The 21,460-nt window shown below is 40.9% G+C and overlaps 1 protein-coding gene across 5 annotated transcripts in view; it reads left to right on the forward strand.

The window, feature by feature from the left end:
• The window catches only part of map3k4 (mitogen-activated protein kinase kinase kinase 4), a 26,928-nt gene continuing 5,468 nt past the window's right edge, over positions 1–21,460 (forward strand). Inside the window, exons 1-24 of one of the 5 annotated variants that reach the window (XM_015039607.1) lie at positions 1–226; positions 7,726–7,913; positions 7,995–9,370; positions 11,550–11,963; positions 12,109–12,266; positions 13,365–13,481; positions 13,583–13,682; positions 13,813–13,896; positions 13,982–14,251; positions 14,331–14,480; positions 14,616–14,777; positions 14,865–14,998; positions 15,277–15,355; positions 15,462–15,540; positions 16,708–16,810; positions 17,094–17,213; positions 18,657–18,757; positions 18,855–18,935; positions 19,019–19,204; positions 19,289–19,359; positions 19,452–19,568; positions 19,663–19,822; positions 19,949–20,071; positions 21,176–21,282. In XM_015039607.1, the coding sequence (XP_014895093.1) occupies positions 33–226; positions 7,726–7,913; positions 7,995–9,370; positions 11,550–11,963; positions 12,109–12,266; positions 13,365–13,481; positions 13,583–13,682; positions 13,813–13,896; positions 13,982–14,251; positions 14,331–14,480; positions 14,616–14,777; positions 14,865–14,998; positions 15,277–15,355; positions 15,462–15,540; positions 16,708–16,810; positions 17,094–17,213; positions 18,657–18,757; positions 18,855–18,935; positions 19,019–19,204; positions 19,289–19,359; positions 19,452–19,568; positions 19,663–19,822; positions 19,949–20,071; positions 21,176–21,282 (4,674 nt within the window). In that variant the 5' untranslated portion in view covers positions 1–32. Of the gene's footprint in view, positions 227–870; positions 1,267–1,435; positions 1,536–7,725; positions 7,914–7,994; positions 9,371–11,549; positions 11,964–12,108; positions 12,267–13,364; positions 13,482–13,582; positions 13,683–13,812; positions 13,897–13,981; positions 14,252–14,330; positions 14,481–14,615; positions 14,778–14,864; positions 14,999–15,276; positions 15,356–15,461; positions 15,541–16,707; positions 16,811–17,093; positions 17,214–18,656; positions 18,758–18,854; positions 18,936–19,018; positions 19,205–19,288; positions 19,360–19,451; positions 19,569–19,662; positions 19,823–19,948; positions 20,072–21,175; positions 21,283–21,460 lie in introns of those variants that run through there. The other 4 variants (XM_015039608.1, XM_015039610.1, XM_015039611.1 and 1 more) reach the window with 4 other exon arrangements.

Genomic DNA, 21,460 nt, shown 5'->3' on the forward strand with positions numbered 1-21,460 from the left:
TTGTTTGCATGCATGTATTGCTGTGAACCGGAATGAAACGTTTGAAGAACTGCATAAAGAAAAAAACAAAAACAAAGAAAAAGACAGAGCACCACAGTTTCTGGATTCTGTCCGATTTCTCATTGGAAACCAACAGACCTGCATTTAGCATCATCATTTTGTCATCAACCATTTGTCCAGAACCAAAAAAAAAAGTGTCTCCACAGCATGATGTTGACACAACAAGGTTTGTAATGAGGATTATATATTCAGCATGTTTGTTTTTAGGCAACTAGCATTTTGCATTTAGGCCAAAGGTTTCAATATTTGTCCCCTCTGATCAGAACAACTTACTTTTGTTTTATTGTGCCCCCTACATGTCTTGCAGTAAACTGCAGAGGGAATCTTTTCTGGTTTTCTTTCAACAATTCTCCCACTTTTTATAAGGGCCTGATTAATTAAGTGAACAGTTAATTATAGTTTTGAAAGAACATTACCTCCCCTGACTATGGAGAGCCATTTCTCTCCATAGTGGGGTGAGAAATGGGGCTCTCCAATTGTTCTTCATGATGCTTGTTGCTCAGAAAAGTTCTCTAACAAACATCTGAGTCCTGCACGGAACATATTCGTTGATACTGAGATTAAAATTACAGTAAACACTTTACTGGATTTTGTAAGGATATCGAGGCATCCGCATCACAGTCTGATTTTTATTTTTTTGAAAACGTGTAATGTATAATTTTCCTTCGAATTATGCATTAATTTGTTTTTGTTATGTTTCAAAATGTGAAAAGTTCAAAAGCATTTCAATTTCGTTTATTCGTGTACCGCCAATTCACAAAAAAATCTCAGCTCCAGTTCATATAGAGAAATCAGGAAATACTCAACAAATCATCCCAAGTATGACTACTCATCTTTACTGGTCAAACGGTGATCAGAGTAGTCACCAACTGATTCATAGTGACTACTCTGACGATAATAACAAGTTCCCCTTCCCAGTTGATGTGACAGCAGAAATGACCTATCCGGGTTGCCGTAGTCGTGAAAGGCTGTGGCGCTCCTCCTCAATGAACGTTGGAAAGATGGCGACAGCATACGCACAAGCGAGAGTCTATCGTGCCGGCGGATAGAAAGTGATTTAAAGAGACTAAAATCCACCTCCAGTGCAAAGATCGATCGGTGCAAAGTGTGTAAGATACCAATCAGAGATGGTGTGGCCCATGCACGGGTAGGAGCAAGAAGCCACTTGTTTGCTATGGAGCCTCCGGATCGCAACAAACCGAGCAGGTATGTTGGATTTGTTGAACAGACTCTTCACCAGCAGTAGCTCGCTTTGCCAAATAGGGAGCCGCGTTTAAGCTCTATGGGAGCGCTCGAGTACACCATCAGAAATCGACTTCCTGTCAAATAGTGTGCAAGTTATTGCATTTGCAACAGAGGAGTTGTAAACTTTTTTTAGGTGGGTGGGAGCTTGCTACATTTATGCGGATACCCGGACCTCTGCGGATTATTGGTGTCCACAGCGAAGAGGGGGGGATGCTCTGCGAGCGGTAAAGGTAACACCGGGGGGGATTGTGAAGCGACATGTCAGGGAGCAGCTAGCTAACATCTTCATGTAGCCTGACAGTTTATTGTTCACCCGCGAGTTGATCTGCACACATAGACAGAACTCGGGTTGTAAGATTTGGTTAAAATGTGTTCATAATGTGAATTTTGAGGCGCTTTAGGTGTTACTCTAGCTTCCCAGACTTTGTAATTCATCATAATCGCGACCCACAAACTTTGCTGACTTCAGCTAGCATGTTGCTCCCACTGTTGTTGTGAATCCTGACTTTTCGCATCTTTCCTGCACGGTTTGTGCATATATACCTTTTGGACTGCGTCACATTTATTCGCACAGTTTATGCAATTGTTATTGACATTTGCAAATACAAATGTTTTTTGTTATTTTTTTTATCACCCCGCATGATTCCGATCAACATTTCTGCATGCTCGCCGGTGAACGAATTCAGTTGTTTTTAAACGTTTGCCATTAATGCAAGTCTCTTTAAGGAAATGCTGCTGCGTGTTTTCCCCGACAGATACTAAGGAATCCGCTGTTATGTCTTCCCCTCTCCTCCCTTCTCCTTACAAGCAGTCGTTTGTTTGCACAGAAAGCAACTTTGAGGATATTTGTCATGCAGAAACAAGTCTTGTCATTTGCCACAATCTCAGTTTTGAGTAAATAAACAGAGCATTTTTAGCGGTCTATTTCACTAATGATTGAGCACAGGCCAGTTGTTATTGCCTCCTGCGGCCACTTAGTCGAAGTGAATACACAAACAGCTTCAGTGATTGTGCAATGCTGGCCATGTTGATGTTTTTGCTGTCCAGTACAATTGCATGAAAAATAATAGCTATAATTGTGACCCACTTTCAGTGCATTTGCTTTTATTCCAAAATCAGGTTTAGTCTGTGCACCATTTGATACCCCGTTCCCATTAGAGATCACGATTTTTGACTCCAACTTCAGTTTTTGAGATATGACATGCTGATTTTTTTTTCTTTCTTTTTGCTATGTGCTTTGATAGCGGGAACATGTTTTATTTAAGCTAAAATAAATGAAAAACAAAATGCATTTCCATTAATGCACAGAAGGATATATCCTTAAACATGTTTTTTTCATAAAAGTCTTAACAGCACAACAACACTGATAATAGATGCACATATCAGTGGGTAGGAAGGAAGATGCCATTTCACGTTTAAAATAGTTTATTTGCAAGGCTCTGTAGTCAAAGTAAACCTGTGGGAGCTAACATTGCTTTCCTGCAATTGCAACTCTCCATTGTCTCTTTTCAAATTACTTTGAAATTGAAACAAACAGTAGAGAGCCACCAATCCACCAACCGGAGATTGAAAACGACTATTTTCCCTTTATTTATTCAGATTAGTGGTTGGGTCATCCTATACCTAACAATTATAGATATTTTGTCATGTTTATTAAATGCTCAAATGACTACTAAAAAGAGCTCCCACTATTTTTGGTCATAAACTCCATAGACAAACATTCAATATGTTTTCTTCAATTCATAACTGGGAACAATGTTGTAATCTTTAGAATACCAAATGAGAATATGGCCAGAAGATTGGCATCTACACAGAGAAAGCTAATCAATGCATCTCTAATAAAAGGGCATGATTTCAGTTAGTTTGACTGAAATTTTTAGTTTTGATGCTTTTAATGACCACGAATAATAATAGTAATAATAATAATAATAAATCTGTTTTTAGCATTTGGCCTGACGATTAGAAGAAAATTGGCAGATTCAGAACCTGTGGACAATCGATTGGTGCATGTTTATCTTCCGCTTCTGTTGGAAAGTGAAGACACGCAGTCTTTGCAATCAACCAACACTTGTACTCTTTTGCGCAATGTTCCGCAAATAAACTGCATTTGAAGGCTGAAATGGTTCCCCTGCGTGCGCTCACGCGAAACTCAATTTTATTTTGCGCCACTTGTCGAGCGTGGCAGCTCGGCTCAAACTCGCAGCTATGTTGAGGAAAGATGAGTTATGTGCTCACTTTGCAATTGAAGGCTATCTCTATCTCTGCAAGTACAGAGGTCCTTTGTCAATAACGCCTCATTCTCAGTAAGTCTGAAGACATTGTGGCTCGCAGGCATTCCAGAGATTTCAGGATGTGGTGCACTGTGTGCTGCAGATTGCTGCCTGGAGCCCCATAGCCCCCGTCTTTGGGTAGAACTCATTAAAGTCTACATTTGCTGTTGGTGCAGGCTGCAGAATGCAGATGGATTCTCCTCTAATGCTTCCTAGCTGCATCTTATCTTTGCCCACACCTGCTTTTTTAGAGAGAAAAAAAAACCTCATTCTCTCACCTTCTGTCTCTGTAATCTGTCATTTCCTTTGTGACAATAGTATCCCTGTGTTTAAAAACTTGGTCAGCTGATACAAAGATGCAAATCATAGAAGCATCTTGGATTTGTCTTGATTTTTTTTTTTTATTTTTTTTTTTTGAAAGTGAAAGCCGTACATGCTACTCATGATGGCGCAGTCTCATGAGTTTAAAGGGTGAAGGAGAGATGGCTGCATTGTCTGATACAAGTTGCAGAAGATGGACAGAAATCAATGACTCATTCTGTTGACCACAGTTTGCAAAAAGTCTCCTTATTTATGCCATGGGACGTGGAGTTATTAGTCCTGGCCTCCACTGCGGCATTACAACAGTTTATTTTCTACTTTAGTCGCTCTGTAATTTATCTATGCATTAGACATGATATGGTGCAGAAAAATCTCTGCTCTGTTGCATGCAAACAGCATATTTTGCGCAGTTGCATGCTGGAGAAGCTGGGAGGTCCAATCCTGGCAGTGTCGCTCTGTTCCAGCGAATGGGTGTGGTCAAGTACGTTGTGCTCATTGTTTGTGAATCCTGACAAACTCTGATCCGAGGACTGATCCGTGCTTCTCTCTGCCCTCTAATCACACTATGTACAAACGGGGTCAGTGATTCATGCTGCAGAATGCATGAGGGTACACCTCCATATGGAAGAGATTAGGAGTGCACACACTTTTTCTTCCTTATTATTTTTTGGCACAACACCAGCAGTTAACCGGGGCTGAAAGCAGTAGCTAGTGGACCCATGCTTTTTTTTTTTTTTTGCAGTGGGGGGTAATCAAAGTATGTGCTCAGCCTGCAGAGCTTCAGCTGTGCCTGCTTGACCTAATTAAGAGAAAAGTGTGCTCTTACAAAACTCCAGCCACCTTTTCCTCCTCTTCTCCCTGGAAAAAAAAAAAAAAAATCCCCTTTAGTTTGGTCATTGTAAGCAAGTGTGCTCACTAACCAGCTGTGTGGCATTCAGCTGTGGGCCTCACGGGCCACGTGTCACATCAACACAATAGAGTCACCCTGCCTGTACAATAGGGTGGATGGTTGGTGTCAAAGGTCAGCCCCCCCTGACTCTGGCAGCCTTCGGTATAGCGCTTCTGTCGCTATTCAGAAAAGACTTTCGATTTTGTGCTGTTTATTATTCACTTAGTACTTCTGCTCGGGGGCACGAGCATTCCTCTGGCCTTTATTGGGCTCCCAATGAGGCATCAGATGAGCCATTGAGAGCAGCCAGACACCATCTGCAGTGATAATTCACTAGTGGCAGCCAGCAGGGAGCAGCTTGAGGACCATAGTGTGGCTGTGGTGAACTGCAGGACACAAAGGCCCTGGAACTTTCTCTGTGCAGTTTGTGCGTGGGTTTAGAGAAATATTTCTCTTTAAAAATATCTGAAAAATTTTTTCTCATCCTTTTGATGAAGCTGCACACTGTGTGCTTGAAATGTCCCATGGTAACCTAACAAACAACCAGCCGTGATGGCGTCACTAGTTCTTATTTCATTCCTGAGTGATTTAGTCATGCTCTTCTGCGACAAGCATCTCTTTTTAAAACTCGGTTTAATTCTCTCTCTTATGCACGGGCTATTTTTATCTTCAGACTCCGAGCGGTGTTGCATATCTATTCACTGTTTACATTGCCTAATTATTATTGTGACATCACTGTGACAGACACAGCAAATGTTTACTTGCTCAACAGGTTTGTAAAATACATAGTTGCAGTATTACAGGCGACGGTTCTATCCAGGTTTTTTTTTTGTCTAGGGTGATTTTCCTGCTTTAAGTGGGATTTGCTCTGACACACAGTGGATTACTTGGCCCACTTGTGTCTTTCCTTATGGGACAGACATTTTGGGGGGCAGATGTTCAAGTTGAAAACATGGACACCTTGTGCTGCACATGAAACCAGAGTGAGATTTTTTTTTTTTTTTTCCACAGGCAGCTTGAACATCATACGTGTTCCTATTTCAAATCAAGACACTGCTGTCTTGGACTATACACAATACACTATGTATTAAAAAAAGACAGATTTCAGAAGGGCACTTTTTTGTCCACAGGAAAAAGGGCAGGTGGCATAAAGGCATATGCAACATCTCAGATTTTGGAGAAGGCAGTTGCAGCAAATATAAACTTGATTATTATATATGGGTGACAAGAAATTATTTGGGTATGTATGTATGCGCTATCCACACACTAGTATATGGATAGTGATCCATGATTTGTATTTAAGATTATTTATGACATGATGGTTACTTATTTGATCTGGAAATGGTTGAATTTTATGTCTGTTGCACTATTTGTATCTATATATTACATCATTTAATAACTAAGAAAAAACAATTATAAAATAAATTATATTCACATGGCAGAAATTGCTTGCGTTTTGTTCCTGTTCATTGGCATTTCTTATTCAAAATTTAAAAATATGTTTAGTTTGGCATAACAACTTGGGGCTTGGAAGTAGGTAAATCATGAGAAAAATTAGATTTTATTGTAAGAAAAGAAACATTGCTATGATATTGTGATTTCTTTTCCGCTTTATAGGCTGTGACTGGACAGCTCTCAGTCCTGGGTCCAGAATGTATTCCATGTTTGCACAAATACAAACATTTTCAACAAAAAAGGACAAAACCTCTAAAATTACTACCCTGGCAGGATTTATCTCTTGACTACTAGTACTACTTTTAAAATCTTCAAACTTTTCCATCTGCATTTAATCTCTTGATTGCCTCTAAGGTAGCTGGTACATCTAGTCTTGCACATTGAGATTTGGCAGCAGGTGTCCGTCTACCCTGCATGTCAGTCTACAGCTGCTTGCAGACTCATTGTGTGTTTGTCTGACATATTCTGTTTTGGGGCAGATGGGCAATAGAATCTGGATGTTCTCTCTTCGCCTCCTCAAAAAGCTTCAGCGACTGATATCCGGATTACCCCCCTCGCCTCCCTTTAACCACCTCTCTCCCCAGGGGAAGGGGTCCAGCCTTTCCCCTTTATGTTTCCACTACACAGATGTTAACAGGCACGTGTTGGGGAATGCTTCTCGGTTAGATGATTAATGACGGGAGTCATGGGGATTGGCATAGATGTAACCCATTTTCATTCAACTCTTCATCTGTTTCTTGGATTTCTTTGTGGGAGGGGGGAATGGTCAAGCTCTCCGGCCTTTCTTTCTAATCCTATTAAAAACGCTTAAGAAAAACATTGAGGGACAAAGCTCTTGACATTGTAATCTGGGAAAGCGTGCCGTTTGTTCTTGGTTCCCAAAAGGAAGCCGAATAGGCAATATTCCTTGACTTCTTTCTGCAGCCAGCAGACTGTATATTTTATGTCGAGTAGAATCACATCCATCTCAATATTTGTGATTGAGATGGTTAAAATTCATCACAATTCACCACTTCAAGTTTATACATTTTTAAAACAATGTTGTTCCCAGAATTCACTGAATGGCCTTGGAAAACTTGCTGACACAGCAGGCAGAGTTGATGATGATGATGATGATGATGATATTCAGCTACTTGAGCTGCCAATTTCACCATAGGTTATTATCCTATCTGAACGTCTTCAGTCTAAGATAACTGCTATACATTTAGAAAGTTTCCAGACTCTACTTACTTTTGGTTGCTGGCAGAGATCCAGTGTAGTTATTATTGAGCCAACATGTCTGCCTTGATTTAGAGGAGGCTTACTGTGCACGGTGCAACCTACTCAAGACGGTTTGCTCTTTTTGATCCCTAAAGCTTTGCTTTCGATTTGACTGCTGAACGCTTACTTTAGCATTGCCTCCAATTTATTTTGGATTCTGTAAATGTAAAACTCCAACTAATGCCCAGATAATTTGTATTTCCCTCTTTTGTGACGTCCTCACAGGCAGGCCAAGCCGACGGAAGATGCGTCCCAACAGAACTCTGAGGTTGATGACTCCTCTGACTTTCATAGCGAGGAAGACGAAAGCCTTTATGGCACATCTCCTCCTTATACCCAACGTCAGATGAAACGCATGTATGGCAAACAAAGGAGTGGCCAGTCCAGAGGTGCTGGGCGATCTCCAAACAAAGGTAAGTTTCTAAGCTGATGTGGTCAAAGATTGTAGAAAATTCCTCCACTGTCCTGACTTTGGTTTTTGCTTTGAAATCCAGCAGATCTTGGCCCATCTGTCCAGACTGAGGGTTCCAAGCCAGTCGAGACTACTGAGGAGGTCAGCTTTAGGCAGGCCAGAAAGCATAGGGCCACACTTCGCTCTATAGAGAGAGACCACAAGAAGACATTTGAAGATTCTTTCATGCCAGATCCACTCGGAAAGTCGGGCAATTTCAGCATGGATCCACGGAAACATTACTTGAGCCTGGGCTGCAGCAGTTGTAAGCTGCCCGTTACTATGCCTCATATACGGACCCACCGGCAAACATCCAGGACGGACTGTCCTGCTGACCGCCTCAAGTTCTTTGAAACTCTGCGCCTGCTGCTCAAGCTCACATCTATGTCCTCTAAGAGGAAGGAGAAGGAGCAAAGGGGCTTGGAGAACATGGCCTTCATGGGGCACAACAACGAGGTCATTTGGTTGGAGCTGCAGGCGTGGCATGAAAGGCGTTCCACCAGTGACCAGGATCTTTTTCTCTTCACTGAACGCAAAGCTATCCCAGAAATCATCAACAAAGTCCTGCACTTTAAGGTCAACTATGACAGCCTGAAAGGAGCTCAGTGTTTGGAGTCGCAAACAATCCAGGAACTCTGTCTGACTGAGGAGAAATCATTTGCTGTAGCAGAGACCAACCACTGTGGAGTAGACACCTGGGGCTTCAGTGCCTGTCCCTCATCCGCAATGAACGCCGCTGAGCCTCTGGGCTCCGGTGCCGACTGCAGGGAGCACCTTCAACGCCAGCGGCTGGCCTTTGAGCAGGTCAAGAAGGTTATGGAACTCTTGGAGTCCGTTGAAGCCTTGTACCCCTCGTTGCAGGCTCTTCAGAAGGACTACGAAAAATACGCAGCTCGAGATTTCCAAGGCAGAGTGCAGGCGCTCTGTCTCTGGCTCAACATCACCCAGGACCTCAACCAGAAGCTGCGAGTCATGGCCACGGTGTTGGGCCTCCACGACCTGTCGCGTATCGGGTGGCCCGTCTTCGAGATACCGTCACCTCGCTGCTCCCGTGGAAATGAAGAGGAAGACGAGGAGAATGACTCTACGGCCACTTTTACTCCTGAAAGCGACGTTGAGGATGGAGAGCCTGACGCGGAAGTTGGAAATCTTGCAGATGAAGAACTGTCTCCCATCTTGACGCCTAAATTTTCCCGCCTCTTGTCAGAGGAGGAGTTCCTCCCGGCCGCCATTTCTGGAAGTGCAGAAGCGGCTGCTGGAGGTGATGTGTTTTGCCCCACAGCTATTTACAGGCCATTTGTGGATAAGGCTCTGAAACAGATGGGACTGCGTAAACTGATACTTCGGCTACACAAACTGATGGACCGCTCTCTCCAGAGGGCGAGAGCGGCGCTGCTTCGACACACTCCTGCACTGGAGGTAAGGCCGTCAAACGTCTTTCGCTTCACAGAACTGTTGTATAGCCATTTACATTTCTACCTCCAACCCATTAATTTTCTGTCTACATTTTCCACTTTCATTGCCAACTGTATAACCTGTACAATTCAAAATAAACATGAGTAATAAAATATAAGAAAAACAAAACAAAAAAAGAAAACGCTGCACTAAATCTCTGTGTGCCCAAGAAGACCAAGTGGTGAGAAAGGATTAAAAGATGCATTTTTTTTAATATATATATCTATGAAACACTTCTTTTTACTTTATCTGTTGCTCAGGACAGCAGCATTTCATCAAAGTCTGGCTACCAGCATGTGGCTGATTAGCATTTGTCTTGCTTTCCAAATTACTACATATTTTTCTGTGAGTGAAAAGACAATTGCCTGCATTTTTCTTAAATGCATTCCAAGCCAGTAAAAAAATATTTTCATTAGTAGATGGTCCTAAAGACAGGTGCTTTGGAGTTGCCGGCCACATGATGCCACTGTTAAACTAGGTGACAGACGGTTATTTCATTTTTCTTTTAACCAAACAAAATGCTCTAACTTGGGCAGATCTGTTATCCTCTACTTCGTCAGCCTTTTGATCTTGTCCCTAGTGGTGGAGAAATTAATTGTCGGGACTGGTCTGCTTTAAAAGTTTACCAAGCTAAGATCAGAAGTATTTAGAACAAGTTAATTTCTTGATTTTGTGAGCTAGTCTGACTTTCAAGAGGATAAAATACAAAATTCATTCATTTAGATGTAAATCAATGTTGGGTGTTTTGCTTGATCTTTGTACATTTAAACAAAACTCATTGAGTAGGGTTAGGGTTAGGGTAAGACTGATTATTTAGTTTGTAAGTTAGTAAACTTGCATAATCATTTCAGCATCAAACATCAAATTTGCTATTGAGGCTGCACAATTTTAGAATGACTTTACAATATTGTTAAATATTGCATTGGGGATTTTGACTACAATTAATCCACTTTTCTACCATTCCATTGAGCTTTTTAATCTTGGTTACAAAGATATTTAAGGTTGCACCCATTGCGGTTTTTCTGGCTGATCACCAATGTCTTTTTTTTTTTTTGTTTTGCTTTGTTTTTGTTTTTTTTAATTTAAACTGACCCTGTAAGGTGTTAAGGTCACATACATCTATGATGTTTTAATCTTATTCTTTTGAAAAACACTGAGCAATTCCCATAAAACAATACTAACTTATATAGATTAATTTGTCATGATTTAAATAAGGTCAGTTTCATAGGTATGCATCGGCCGAACACCCAAAATTAAGGACGTTGAGGCCCATTGATCACCTGACCAATCGATCAGTGCGCCTCTGTCATACAGGACAGTAAAAATTAATGTGTGGCTACATTTTTTCATGCATTTTGTCTGAAATTTTATAGCTGTCTAAATATCACATTTAAGCTGTTCTTTGCAGTTGTGATATCGGATTGCAATTCAATATCTTTCACGGCTCTAAACAATATCCATAACATTGTGCCAGATTAATTATCTCGGTTTAAAAATAAAACATTTTCACAAACTGCACTTCTTGGAAAGCAAATGAACCTTTTGTGTTCACTTTTGGAAATGATACATTCTGAATTAGCCTCTTCAGCTACATGCAGTTTTCTCAGCAAATAAGTGGATGAGCAAAGTAACGTACATGTTCAACTGCAGAGAGAAATATAGATAATCTATTTTGTTTATCAGTGTTTTCCACAAATCTTTTAGAAATTGCGTTTGCAGTCTGAAGTTATCGAGGAATAAAAGCGGCCTCGGGGCTATTTTATATTATCATGTTAGTAGTTTAGTGAAACATAAATTAGAGAAGTTCCCACCAATGAGTAAAGTAACAGTGATCTCAACTCAAGGTTTACAGCACACGGTGCTTTAATGAGATTAGCACAAATGGAGGAAAGGGGAACAAAACACGAGTTATGATCTTAATTAGAGCGAAGTATCACCTTATCTGAAAGCTGAAGGTTAAGATGTGAGACAGCAGGACACACATGTTCTTTGTTTCCTTTGAATGTTTAACCGCAAGAACGCAGTTCTGAATGACGTTTATCAGACGGAAGAGCCATATTGTACCAACATTTTGTGGAGTTGAGGGGTTTAATAACTTTTTTTTTTTTTTTTTTTTTCTCCCCTGTGTGCCTTCCGCATGCAGTTTGCAGACCTCCCAGACCCCATGCTGTACAGCGATTACCTGCCGGAGCTTTCTCGCCACATGTCCTGCTCCAGTCAGACTGATCCGGAGCTTGGAGCTGACCAGGTGTCCTGGGAGGACCTGCGGGACATGGATCTCCCATCCTTCCGACCGGCGTTCCTCGTTCTCTGCAGAGTCCTCCTCAATGTCATTCATGAATGCCTTAAACTGCGACTGGAACAGAGGCCCGCCGGAGACCCCTCACTGCTCAGCATCAAGCAGCTGGTGCGCGAGTGCAAGGAGGTTCTGAAAGGAGGCCTTCTGATGAAGCAGTATTATCAGTTTATGCTGCGCGGCGTTGTAAACGATGGTCAAGGCCTGCAAACGAATGCCAATATAGACGACTTTGAAGAAGATCTGCACAAGATGTTGGTCGTATGTATTCAAATTTTTCCTTCCCTTGTTGTAAGGTTTAGTGGAGGATTTACCTTAAATGTGCAATTCCTGTTAAACATATTGAAAACTCTGACGGTAGTTGTGCGTAAGTATGAACCGTGTGGCTGTGTGCCGTCTTCTGCAGGTTTATTTTGAATATATGCGCAGTTGGATCAGGATGCTGCAGCAGCTGCCTCAGGCCTCTCACAGCTTAAAGAATCTGTTAGAGGAGGAATGGCAATTCACAAAGGTCATCACTCCTTACATCCGAGGAGGCGAGGCGCAGTCCGGGGAACTTTTCTGGTGAGTTCAGGTTAAACGTGTTCAGATTTCAGCGTAATCAGTCATTCTACGGCACCGGAATATGCGTCAACATTCGAAGCTGTATTACACACGTTCCACTTGCCTACTGTTGGAAACAAGAGTACATCCAGTTGCTCTGCTAAGCTCGGCGATGTTTTATTCAAGCAGCGACAGTAATGAGAACCGACTTTGCTGTCCTTCACGAGGGTTTTCATTCGAGACGTTTTCTGTCTACTGGTTTCTTCAAATGAAATCAGAAGCAGCAGAATAGGATACAAATGAATAAATTAAAAAAAAAGTTTTGTTTGATGCCATCAAGTCAACAGAGAAGTAGTAGCACGTATTCACTAAGCATATTGTCAAAATAGCAATTAAATGTGTTTGAAATTAGAAATAATTTAATTAAGATCATTTTCTGAGATAATCACTACCTTTTTTATCGACACCCCCTGCTGGTCATTAAAGAGAATGCTTCTTCCATTTCACTATAAGATTGTCAGCACTTTTTTCATCTCAGTTTGTAGTTGTCTTTTGTGTGCTCCATATTGATGAAGAATACTAATATTAACTATATCTTTAGAAAATGGCACTGAAATCAAACAAAATCACAATATTTGAGTCTTTAAAATAAGTATAAACCTTTTAAATTAAAAACAACTTCTTGTTTGAGTCACAGCAGTTCCATTTGTGCGTCAACTTTTTCCGTGTTTTTGACGGTTTCCAAATGCAATCTTTACCGTATTTTATTAGGATTTTATCTGAAACACCAACACAGTGTAATGCTTCACCCTGAACGTCTTCCCCAACATCTTCCGCACAGATGTAGGGAAACACCTACTGCAAATGCAGCAAAAATATTTTTAGATACTAGAGTGCCTAAAAATAAAATGAGAGAAAAAGGTCTAATTTTTCTCCCTTTTTTCGATTATGCATTTTATTGGAAAATAAAATACCTCGTTTGTGGCAGTAAAAAAAAAAACTGTGTGGGAAAAGTTGGGAGGGTAGGAATACAAGTATATTGGAAAACATAATTGACATCAAAGAGTTGTTTGGAGGAGCCCATCCCCCCATATAAAAGGTCTATTATTGTCTTTGCAGCAACATTGCTGGGATGCTGCTGGAATCCACTGGAGAGTTTCTTGATGCTGGTTTGCAGAAAAGTGGCAATGAATTCTGGGAAAGTGCAGATGACAGCACGGCCTCAGATGAGATCAGGTTGAGGGGGGATCACATTCATATTTAAAAGTATTTTTGAAAAATGACATTTTCTTTAGTTTACTTTTCTCCCTTTGCTTTTTTTTTTTTTTTTTTGTCAGGCGTTCAGTTATTGAAACCAGCCGTTCTTTAAAAGAGTTGTTCCACGAGGCCAGGGAACGGGCGTCCAAGGCCCTGGGTTTTGCCAAAATGCTCCGGAAGGTGAGAATCACCAGAAATAAAATCTTTTACGTAAATCTAGCTTTTTAGTTTGTATGTGCTTGCTTATGTTCTGTATTTGACTAAAGAACTTGGAACACTTTTTTTTTTTTTTTGCTCCGTTACTGTACAGGATTTGGAAGTTGCTGCAGACTTTAGCATCACCAGTGGGGTGCCTTGTCTTCTCGAGGCACTTAAAAAGAAAAACTATGTCAAGGTGGGCTTGCTCTTTTTTGCTCATTTTTCCACATATCATTTTGTTCCCTTCGTCCTCAACGCTTACCTCTTTGTTTCCATCTCAGATTCAGATTCCAGGCTTGGAAGAGCTCCAGGTTTTCGTGCCTTGCGGCTTGAAGGATCAGCGGCCTCTCATCCTGCAGCTCCTCAACGCTGCCGCTGGCAAGGACTGTTCCAAAGAGCCCGACGAGATGGCCGAGGATGATGCCTACCTGCTCATGAGCAAACACGGAGCGGGGGACTCCGCTACAGATCCCGAGTGGGCGCAGTGGGACGGCAAGCTCCTCAAACTGGTCCCACAAATGGAGGCCGTTGACACTCTAAGAGCTATGAAGGTATTGAAGAAATTCTGACTAGATATCTGTGTGGGTTTTTGCGCGTGTGGCGTTCACATGGTTTTCCTCCTGTTTTCAGGTTGAGAACTTGCTCTTGATTGTGATGCAGTCGGCTCACCTGGTGACCCAGCGGAAGGCTTTCCAGCAGTCCATGGAGGATGTGCTGACCCTTAGCCGGGAGCAAACGTCCAGCCAGCCTCTCATTGCCAGCGCTCTGGAAGATCTCAAGGTATTGCATATCCTCCGTGTAGTGGCAGAGACGGCCGTCCATCAATGTCTACCTACTTTCACATCTCTTTCTTTACTGTAGCTGTTTTGATTTACCCCAAATTTCTATTCCATTTATCTTAAACCCTCCTTACAGAACAAAGCCCTGCAGCTATGCATCAAAATAAGCACAGCCATCGACCGAGTAGAGTACATGTTCACCACAGAGATTGAGGCCGAGGTGGAGGAATCCGAGTCAGCCACTCTGCATCAGTACTACAGGGAAGCAATGATACAGGGCTACAATTTTGCCTTTGAGGTGAGAACAAAGACCACTCTGACATGCTTTAGAAGAAGCCTAAACGTCCAACTCTTTGCTTTATTCATTTACATTTTTTAAAAACAGTACCACAAGGAGGTGGTCCGTCTTATGTCAGGAGAGTTCCGACAGAGGATTGGGGAGCGGTACATAGCTTTTGCACGCAAATGGATGAACTATGTCCTGACCAAATGTGAGAGTGGGAGAGGCACCAAGCCCAGGTGAGGCTCTATGATAGTGACCCAGATATGTCGAACTTTAAGTAATTATGAGCAGGATTCAAATGTTCATGGGAATCAAAGCACTTTCTCTGCATCTAGAAAATCACTCTTACAGAGCGAGATAATACATCTTTCTCTTCTTGTCCTTCTCGTCTTGTCCACATCTGTCATCTTATATATTTGTGACATAATTAATAGAGCAATTGTTCACCTACAGATCAAACAAAAACCCAAAAATGTGTTATTGCAAATCTCCAAACATGCTCTTTCTTCCACAGGTGGGCGACTCAGGGTTTTGACTTTCTTCAGGCGATTGAACCTGGTTTCATATCGGCTTTACCAGAAGATGACTTCCTGGTGAGATTACCCGATTCTCTTCTTTGCCTTTTTGTTTTATCTTCTATTTGTGCTCAAGTTGTGCTTAGAATTGGACAGTTGCATTAATTCAAAGCTCTTTCTGCAGAGCTTGCAAGCTTTGATGAATGAATGTATTGGACATGTGATTGGAAAGCCTCACAGCCCTGTTACTGGCCTGTACTTTGGTAAGACGCTCCCTTGTCATATGAGATGTTGGTTTAAGATAGATTTTTAGTTTCTTTTATACTGCAAGTTTATTGTCATGGGAAGATAAATAACCAAAGTTTGTTTTAGTTGCAGTAATTGTAACTAAACTATATATAAAAAATAAATAAATAAATAAAAAATGACGGTGTGCTTTTTGCCCTCTAAGCTACTTTATTGTGAGAGAGTTTTCCAACCTTTTCTGTTATTTTTAGCTGACCGTCTGCTCGGCTCAGCATCTCATTGACAGACGCGGTTACAGTCGGAATTGTGCAGGCATTTGTTTTATGAATTTTGGGTGATCTCACATTTTTCTGTCGACACACTGCAGTAGATGTTGACATGCCATTTGTCTTTCTGAGGTCACTTTTTTATGTCCTTTCTATTACAAAGTAAAATAACCGACTGAATAGTAATGGGAGCCAAGAATTGCAATAGTATAGCTGTTTTTAAACAAATGAGATGAAGATTACCTTTAGTATTAATATTTCTGTATATATAAAAAAATGATTTTCAAAAGATATTTAGGTCCTTAAGCTTAAACTTTGTCTTAACATTCAGTAACCTGCTCTGCTCTATGATGCACGGCTGAGTAAACGTATTTTAGCTATTTAAAATGAAATGTTTTGTCATTTTACTTTTTTTACTTCCAGGCAGCTATTAGAATGCATATGTAGCATTTACGCTGTTTGCTACAAAGGTGCATCTGTATTCTGCTAGTGTTAGCTAAGTTTAGAAGAAGAAAGCAGTCTGAATAACTCTGGACCCATAAAAAATTGACATTGTAGCATGTTTTTCTAAGATTTATTTATTTTTGGCCCCTGCTGGTTTTTGTCACATCCCACTGTTTTTTTATTTTTATTTTTGGTAAATCTTTGGCTGCATCTGTAAGTTAAGTCCCACTGATGTCATTGATCAAACCTGTTAAATTTTGATTAAACTACATGTGAAGAGTCACAGAAGGGCTTCAGACATAATGTAGGAACAACTTAATGTTGAAAACACTACCACACTCATCCTTGAATAAAACGAAAGGAAGGCTAATTCTAGCTTATAAACATTGTTAATCTATAAAGAATTCAAGATTTTCTTTTTTGTATGAGATGTGATTTTTAATGTGATTTCTTCCCCCCCGCCTCTCCCCCCAGCACCCAGGAATAGTCCTCGGCCTGTAAAGGTTCCTGCTCCAGTCCGCTGCCACAGCGACCCACCAAACCCTAACTTGTTTATCCCCAGCGCTGAAAGTTTCAAGTAGGTCACCACAGTTTAGGTTGTTATAACTTGGTTTGGTGTGCATGGCTCTGCTTCTTAAGATCTTATGGCTGAGCAGCTCTTTGCATTTTCTAGACACTATCTGCTTTTTCTTTCATTTTTCCCATACATTTAAAGTGTGAGCGAGTGAGTGAGTCTGTTCCACAACCAGTCACACACACACACACACACACACACACACGTACATCAGCAAAGATCCTCAAACAAAACTGCCTAGCCCTCCCAAGGCAGCGCTCCTCAGTTTGTGTTTTTCGCCACACAGCTCTCGAAGCCTTCCCTGCGATCTGCGGAACCAGCTGGTTCCCAACGGCCCTCGGCCCATCCCTCAGGGCTCAGGGGAGCACAGCCCCATGAAACCCAGCAGCAGCCCCAGTGACGTCAGGTAGCCTTGCCTTGCCCCCCCCGCCCCCCCTGATTAACACCGTGAGCGTTGCAGTGTCAAACCGAAACGTTGTACAGGTTCTCCACACTGATGGAGGATCTGTCTCATGTCTCATGTTTTGATTTTGGTTCTAAGGATGGATCCATGGCACTTTTTTTGTTGTTTTAGTGATGAAAAAGGCTACTACGTCACACAGGTTTTGTGACCAATATCTGATATTCATACAGTCTTGACCTCAAGTTACCAAAAAAAAAACAAAAAAACAAAAACGGAAATCATTTTTTTTCTTTTTCTCCCTCTTGCCACAAGCGGTCATTAATTAATTTATTCTAGCAGCAAAGACGACTAGATGCTGCTTCTCCGCAAGGCATTCTTGCTAAACGGGTTTCATTAATATCGAGAAACAAAACATGTTTTTAAATTGACTTTAGCATCCGGTATAAATTAGCAATTTTCATAGTAAGCATTACCAGAAAATGATTCTGTGTGTCCCCCTTAGGAAATGTAGCCTACCTAAGATTCCCAAAAGACTGTGAACACTGTAATGTGTTCACCCGTCTTATCTGCTGAAAGTCTTTGTCTCTCTCTCTTGCAGCCCAGATGAACCACAGATGTTTCTGCATGAATTAGTTTTTACGACTATGGCATGGTTCGGTTTTATATTTATGTGCTGAAAGACACACATGCATGGAACTTCATGGTGTTCTCTAAGAATTTCATACAATATAAGGATATAATATTTTTTCACCTTTTTCAGCCATTACAGTTTATCCAAAGATTTTGCAAATCCCCTAAAAAATTGATTAGACAAATCCTGACCACTGGTCATATGAAGACTGATTTGTTGTGTGTGGAATGAAAATGAATAATATCTTACTGCAGTAAGTGAGATAATATTCTGCTTTATAGTGACTTCTGCTTAAATTTGGTTATGGCTTATTGGTGAGTGGGATGATAACTACAGACTTTTGTTCCCGCAGTCTAACCTTGTGACTGTCTCCAATGCATGCTCAGCTGCTTGTGGGTTTTGTTTTTCTGTTTTTCATTCATCTAAAAATGAAAACTGACGACGCTTGTAGAAATTCTGCTTAATATGTAAAACGTGGAGTTAATCATAATCGACGAGGTAATTGGAATTTCTAGTAATTGTTTCACAATTACATGGTTTCCTGACATTATGCATGAGAAATTATGACAAAGGATCAAATACTGTTTTTGTCAGATTAACCAGCCTATATTGAAGGATGAATGGGTTTTGCAGGTTTTCATAAGGTGCACATTTCCACAGTTATTGAATTCCAAGAAGCCCCCTAGTGCATTACATTATAACTACTTATAAGGTCTTTTTTTTTCGTGAGAAACCCTTTCACTGAAATGTGCCGTTCTGGGCAGTAGTGTGCGTTTGGAGAGAAGAGTTGCTAACTTTTCCTTCATTGTTCTCAGGGTATCCAGTTTCCATGAGAATGATCGTCTTTCAACGGTTGCAGCAGAATTAAATTTCAAATCACTGAGCCGCCACTCGAGTCCCACTGAGGATAAGGAAGGTGGGAGCTCACACTGACCTGCAGGACAGATATTCACCTGCTCGCCTAAACTTGCTTATGTAACTTAAAATAAAAATAAATGTTTCGATTGTTTCAGAACCTTCATATCCAAAGGCTGATCCAAACAGCTCCGCACGCAGAAGCTGGGAGCTCCGCACCCTCATCAGCCAATCCAAAGGTGAGCTCTCTTCGTTCAGAGCAGTTTGATTCGTTAGCTCATACATAACGGCCACTTTGCCGACTCTCCTTTTGTGGTGGCAGACGCCACAGCCCGACAGAGCCCAATGGATGCCGTCCGTCGCTCCATTCGAAAATTCGAAGAGAAGCGCTATGCCGTGATGAAGCAGCGGAACATAATTGGTCAAGTGTGTCACACGCCAAAGTCTGACGGCATGCATGTTGGGCTCAGGAAGGTGACTTTCAAGTGGCAGAGAGGCAACAAGATAGGTACGGCTGTGTTTGACTGCTGTTTTGGTGATGATTATAGTACATCTGCAGACAATAATTTCACTATTTTGTATGGAACCTCAGGTGAAGGTCAGTATGGAAAGGTGTATACCTGCATCAACGTGGACACTGGAGAGCTAATGGCTATGAAGGAGGTATGTAGCACAGGTGATCTTCAGTATGTTAAAGAACACAGAAACAGAACTGCAGATAGGGTTTTATTTTATTTATTTATTTTTTAATATAGATACGGTTCCAGCCAAATGATCACAAAACCATCAAAGAGACTGCTGATGAGCTGAAAATATTTGAAGGCATCAAACATCCAAACCTTGTGCGGTACTTTGGAGTGGAGCTCCATCGAGTAAGAAACCTTCCACATGCTCAAGGCAGTGCGTGTGTGTGTGTGTTTCAGACTGAAGCGTGTTGGTGTGAACTCGTGTTTGCTTTTCCTGTAGGAGGAGATGTACATCTTCATGGAGTACTGCGATGAAGGAACTCTGGAGGAAGTTTCCAGACTGGGGCTTCAGGAACACGTGATCAGGCTTTACAGTAAACAGATCACTACAGCCATAAATGTTCTCCACGAGCACGGCATTGTTCACCGTGATATCAAAGGTCAGCGTCAGATCACATGCAGATTAAATACTTATTCTGCATGTGATATGTTTCAAAGAAAAAGTGGAAACATTTCTCACCAGTCACCATCTTAATCAGTTTTTTTTTTTTTTTTTTGTGTGACAGGAGCAAATATCTTCCTCACATCGTCGGGCTTGATTAAGCTGGGCGACTTCGGCTGCTCAGTCAAGTTAAGGAACAACACTCACACTATGCCAGGGGAGGTGAACAGCACACTGGGAACAGCCGGTAAGAAATGATGTCTCACCTCAGAGTTTGCACACATGTTGAATTGGTCCAGATATTATTTGGCAGACCAACAATAGCTTTTTAGAAGTTGTAAATCTCAGCAAACAAATGTCACAACTGAGATTCCTCAAGGCTCCATCCTAGACTCCTCCCTCCAGCATTTTTTTTTAGCATATGCAGCTCTGGAAATAATTGAGACTTCTGCATTGAACTCCATTGTAAACCTGATTGTTATTCCACCAAATATTGATTTCTGAACTCTTCCTGAGTTAAAACATTACTATTGTTGTTTCAAAATTAATATGAACTTACTTTCTTTGCATTATTTTAGGTCTGAAAGTACTGCATCTTCTTTGTTATTTTGACAATTTCTCATTTTGGAAATACTAAAGTTTTGCTTGGAATTTTGGAGATATGTCTCTTAATTTTATTTTATTTTTTCCAAATCTATATATGCTGAGGGCATATAATTATGAACTATTTGTTACTTATTTTGTGTCAATTGCAATTGTCATTTATAATATCTGGACAGGTCAGAATTTCCCCCAGTCTAATGCAGTCATTGTTTTTTGAACAATGCAAGGGTAACCATCTAGACTCGGTGATGCTTAAAACCACAGAGTTTGCAAGAAACCTTGGTGTCATCATGACGATAAATGTTAACATCCATCTTGAGTCTATGACTACTGCCCTCTTAAAAGCTTTGTCAGAATGACAGGGTTCCTGCCAAAACAGGACACAGAAGAACTGATGTATGCATTTCTCCTCAGTAGGTTGGATTATTGTGATGGTTTTTATAAAATAGAGAAGGCAGTTGCAGATGACCATAGAACATATCACTGCACTGGATCCACCACTTCTAAAAAAACAATAGCAATATCGGTAAAGTATCATACAAGAGCAATTGAAGTTTAAAAGATAAAACATTATCTGGAAGCCAAGCCAAAATATCAAAATTAAATGTTGCCTCTAGACTATAACACTGTGCTGCATGTATCCATTTAATAGTAATGGTAAGCTGCCATTTGTACCAAATTATCCAACATCATTGCGTTAATGCAGTTTTGGTTTATGTCGTCACTTTTGTGTGTTCAAATTTTCTAGCATACATGGCACCTGAAGTTATCACAAGAGCAAAGGGGGAAGGTCATGGGCGAGCAGCAGATATCTGGAGTCTGGGCTGCGTCCTGATTGAGATGGTGACTGGAAAGGTAAGCAAGAATGTTTCATTACACATGAAGTATCACAGCTTTGTTTTATATAAAACAAGACTGACAATAGATCTGAATAAACTCTTTTGTAGCTCTCTATACTTGTTTTTTTTTTTTTTTTTTTTTTTTAAAAATAAATTGGTAAAGGTATTTTTTTTTTTTTTCCATTTTTTTAAAA

This window comes from Poecilia latipinna, unplaced genomic scaffold (genome assembly GCF_001443285.1).
Source record: "Poecilia latipinna isolate Pla-1442-1.1 unplaced genomic scaffold, P_latipinna-1.0 Scaffold477, whole genome shotgun sequence".
NCBI classification, from domain to species: Eukaryota; Metazoa; Chordata; class Actinopteri; order Cyprinodontiformes; family Poeciliidae; genus Poecilia; species Poecilia latipinna.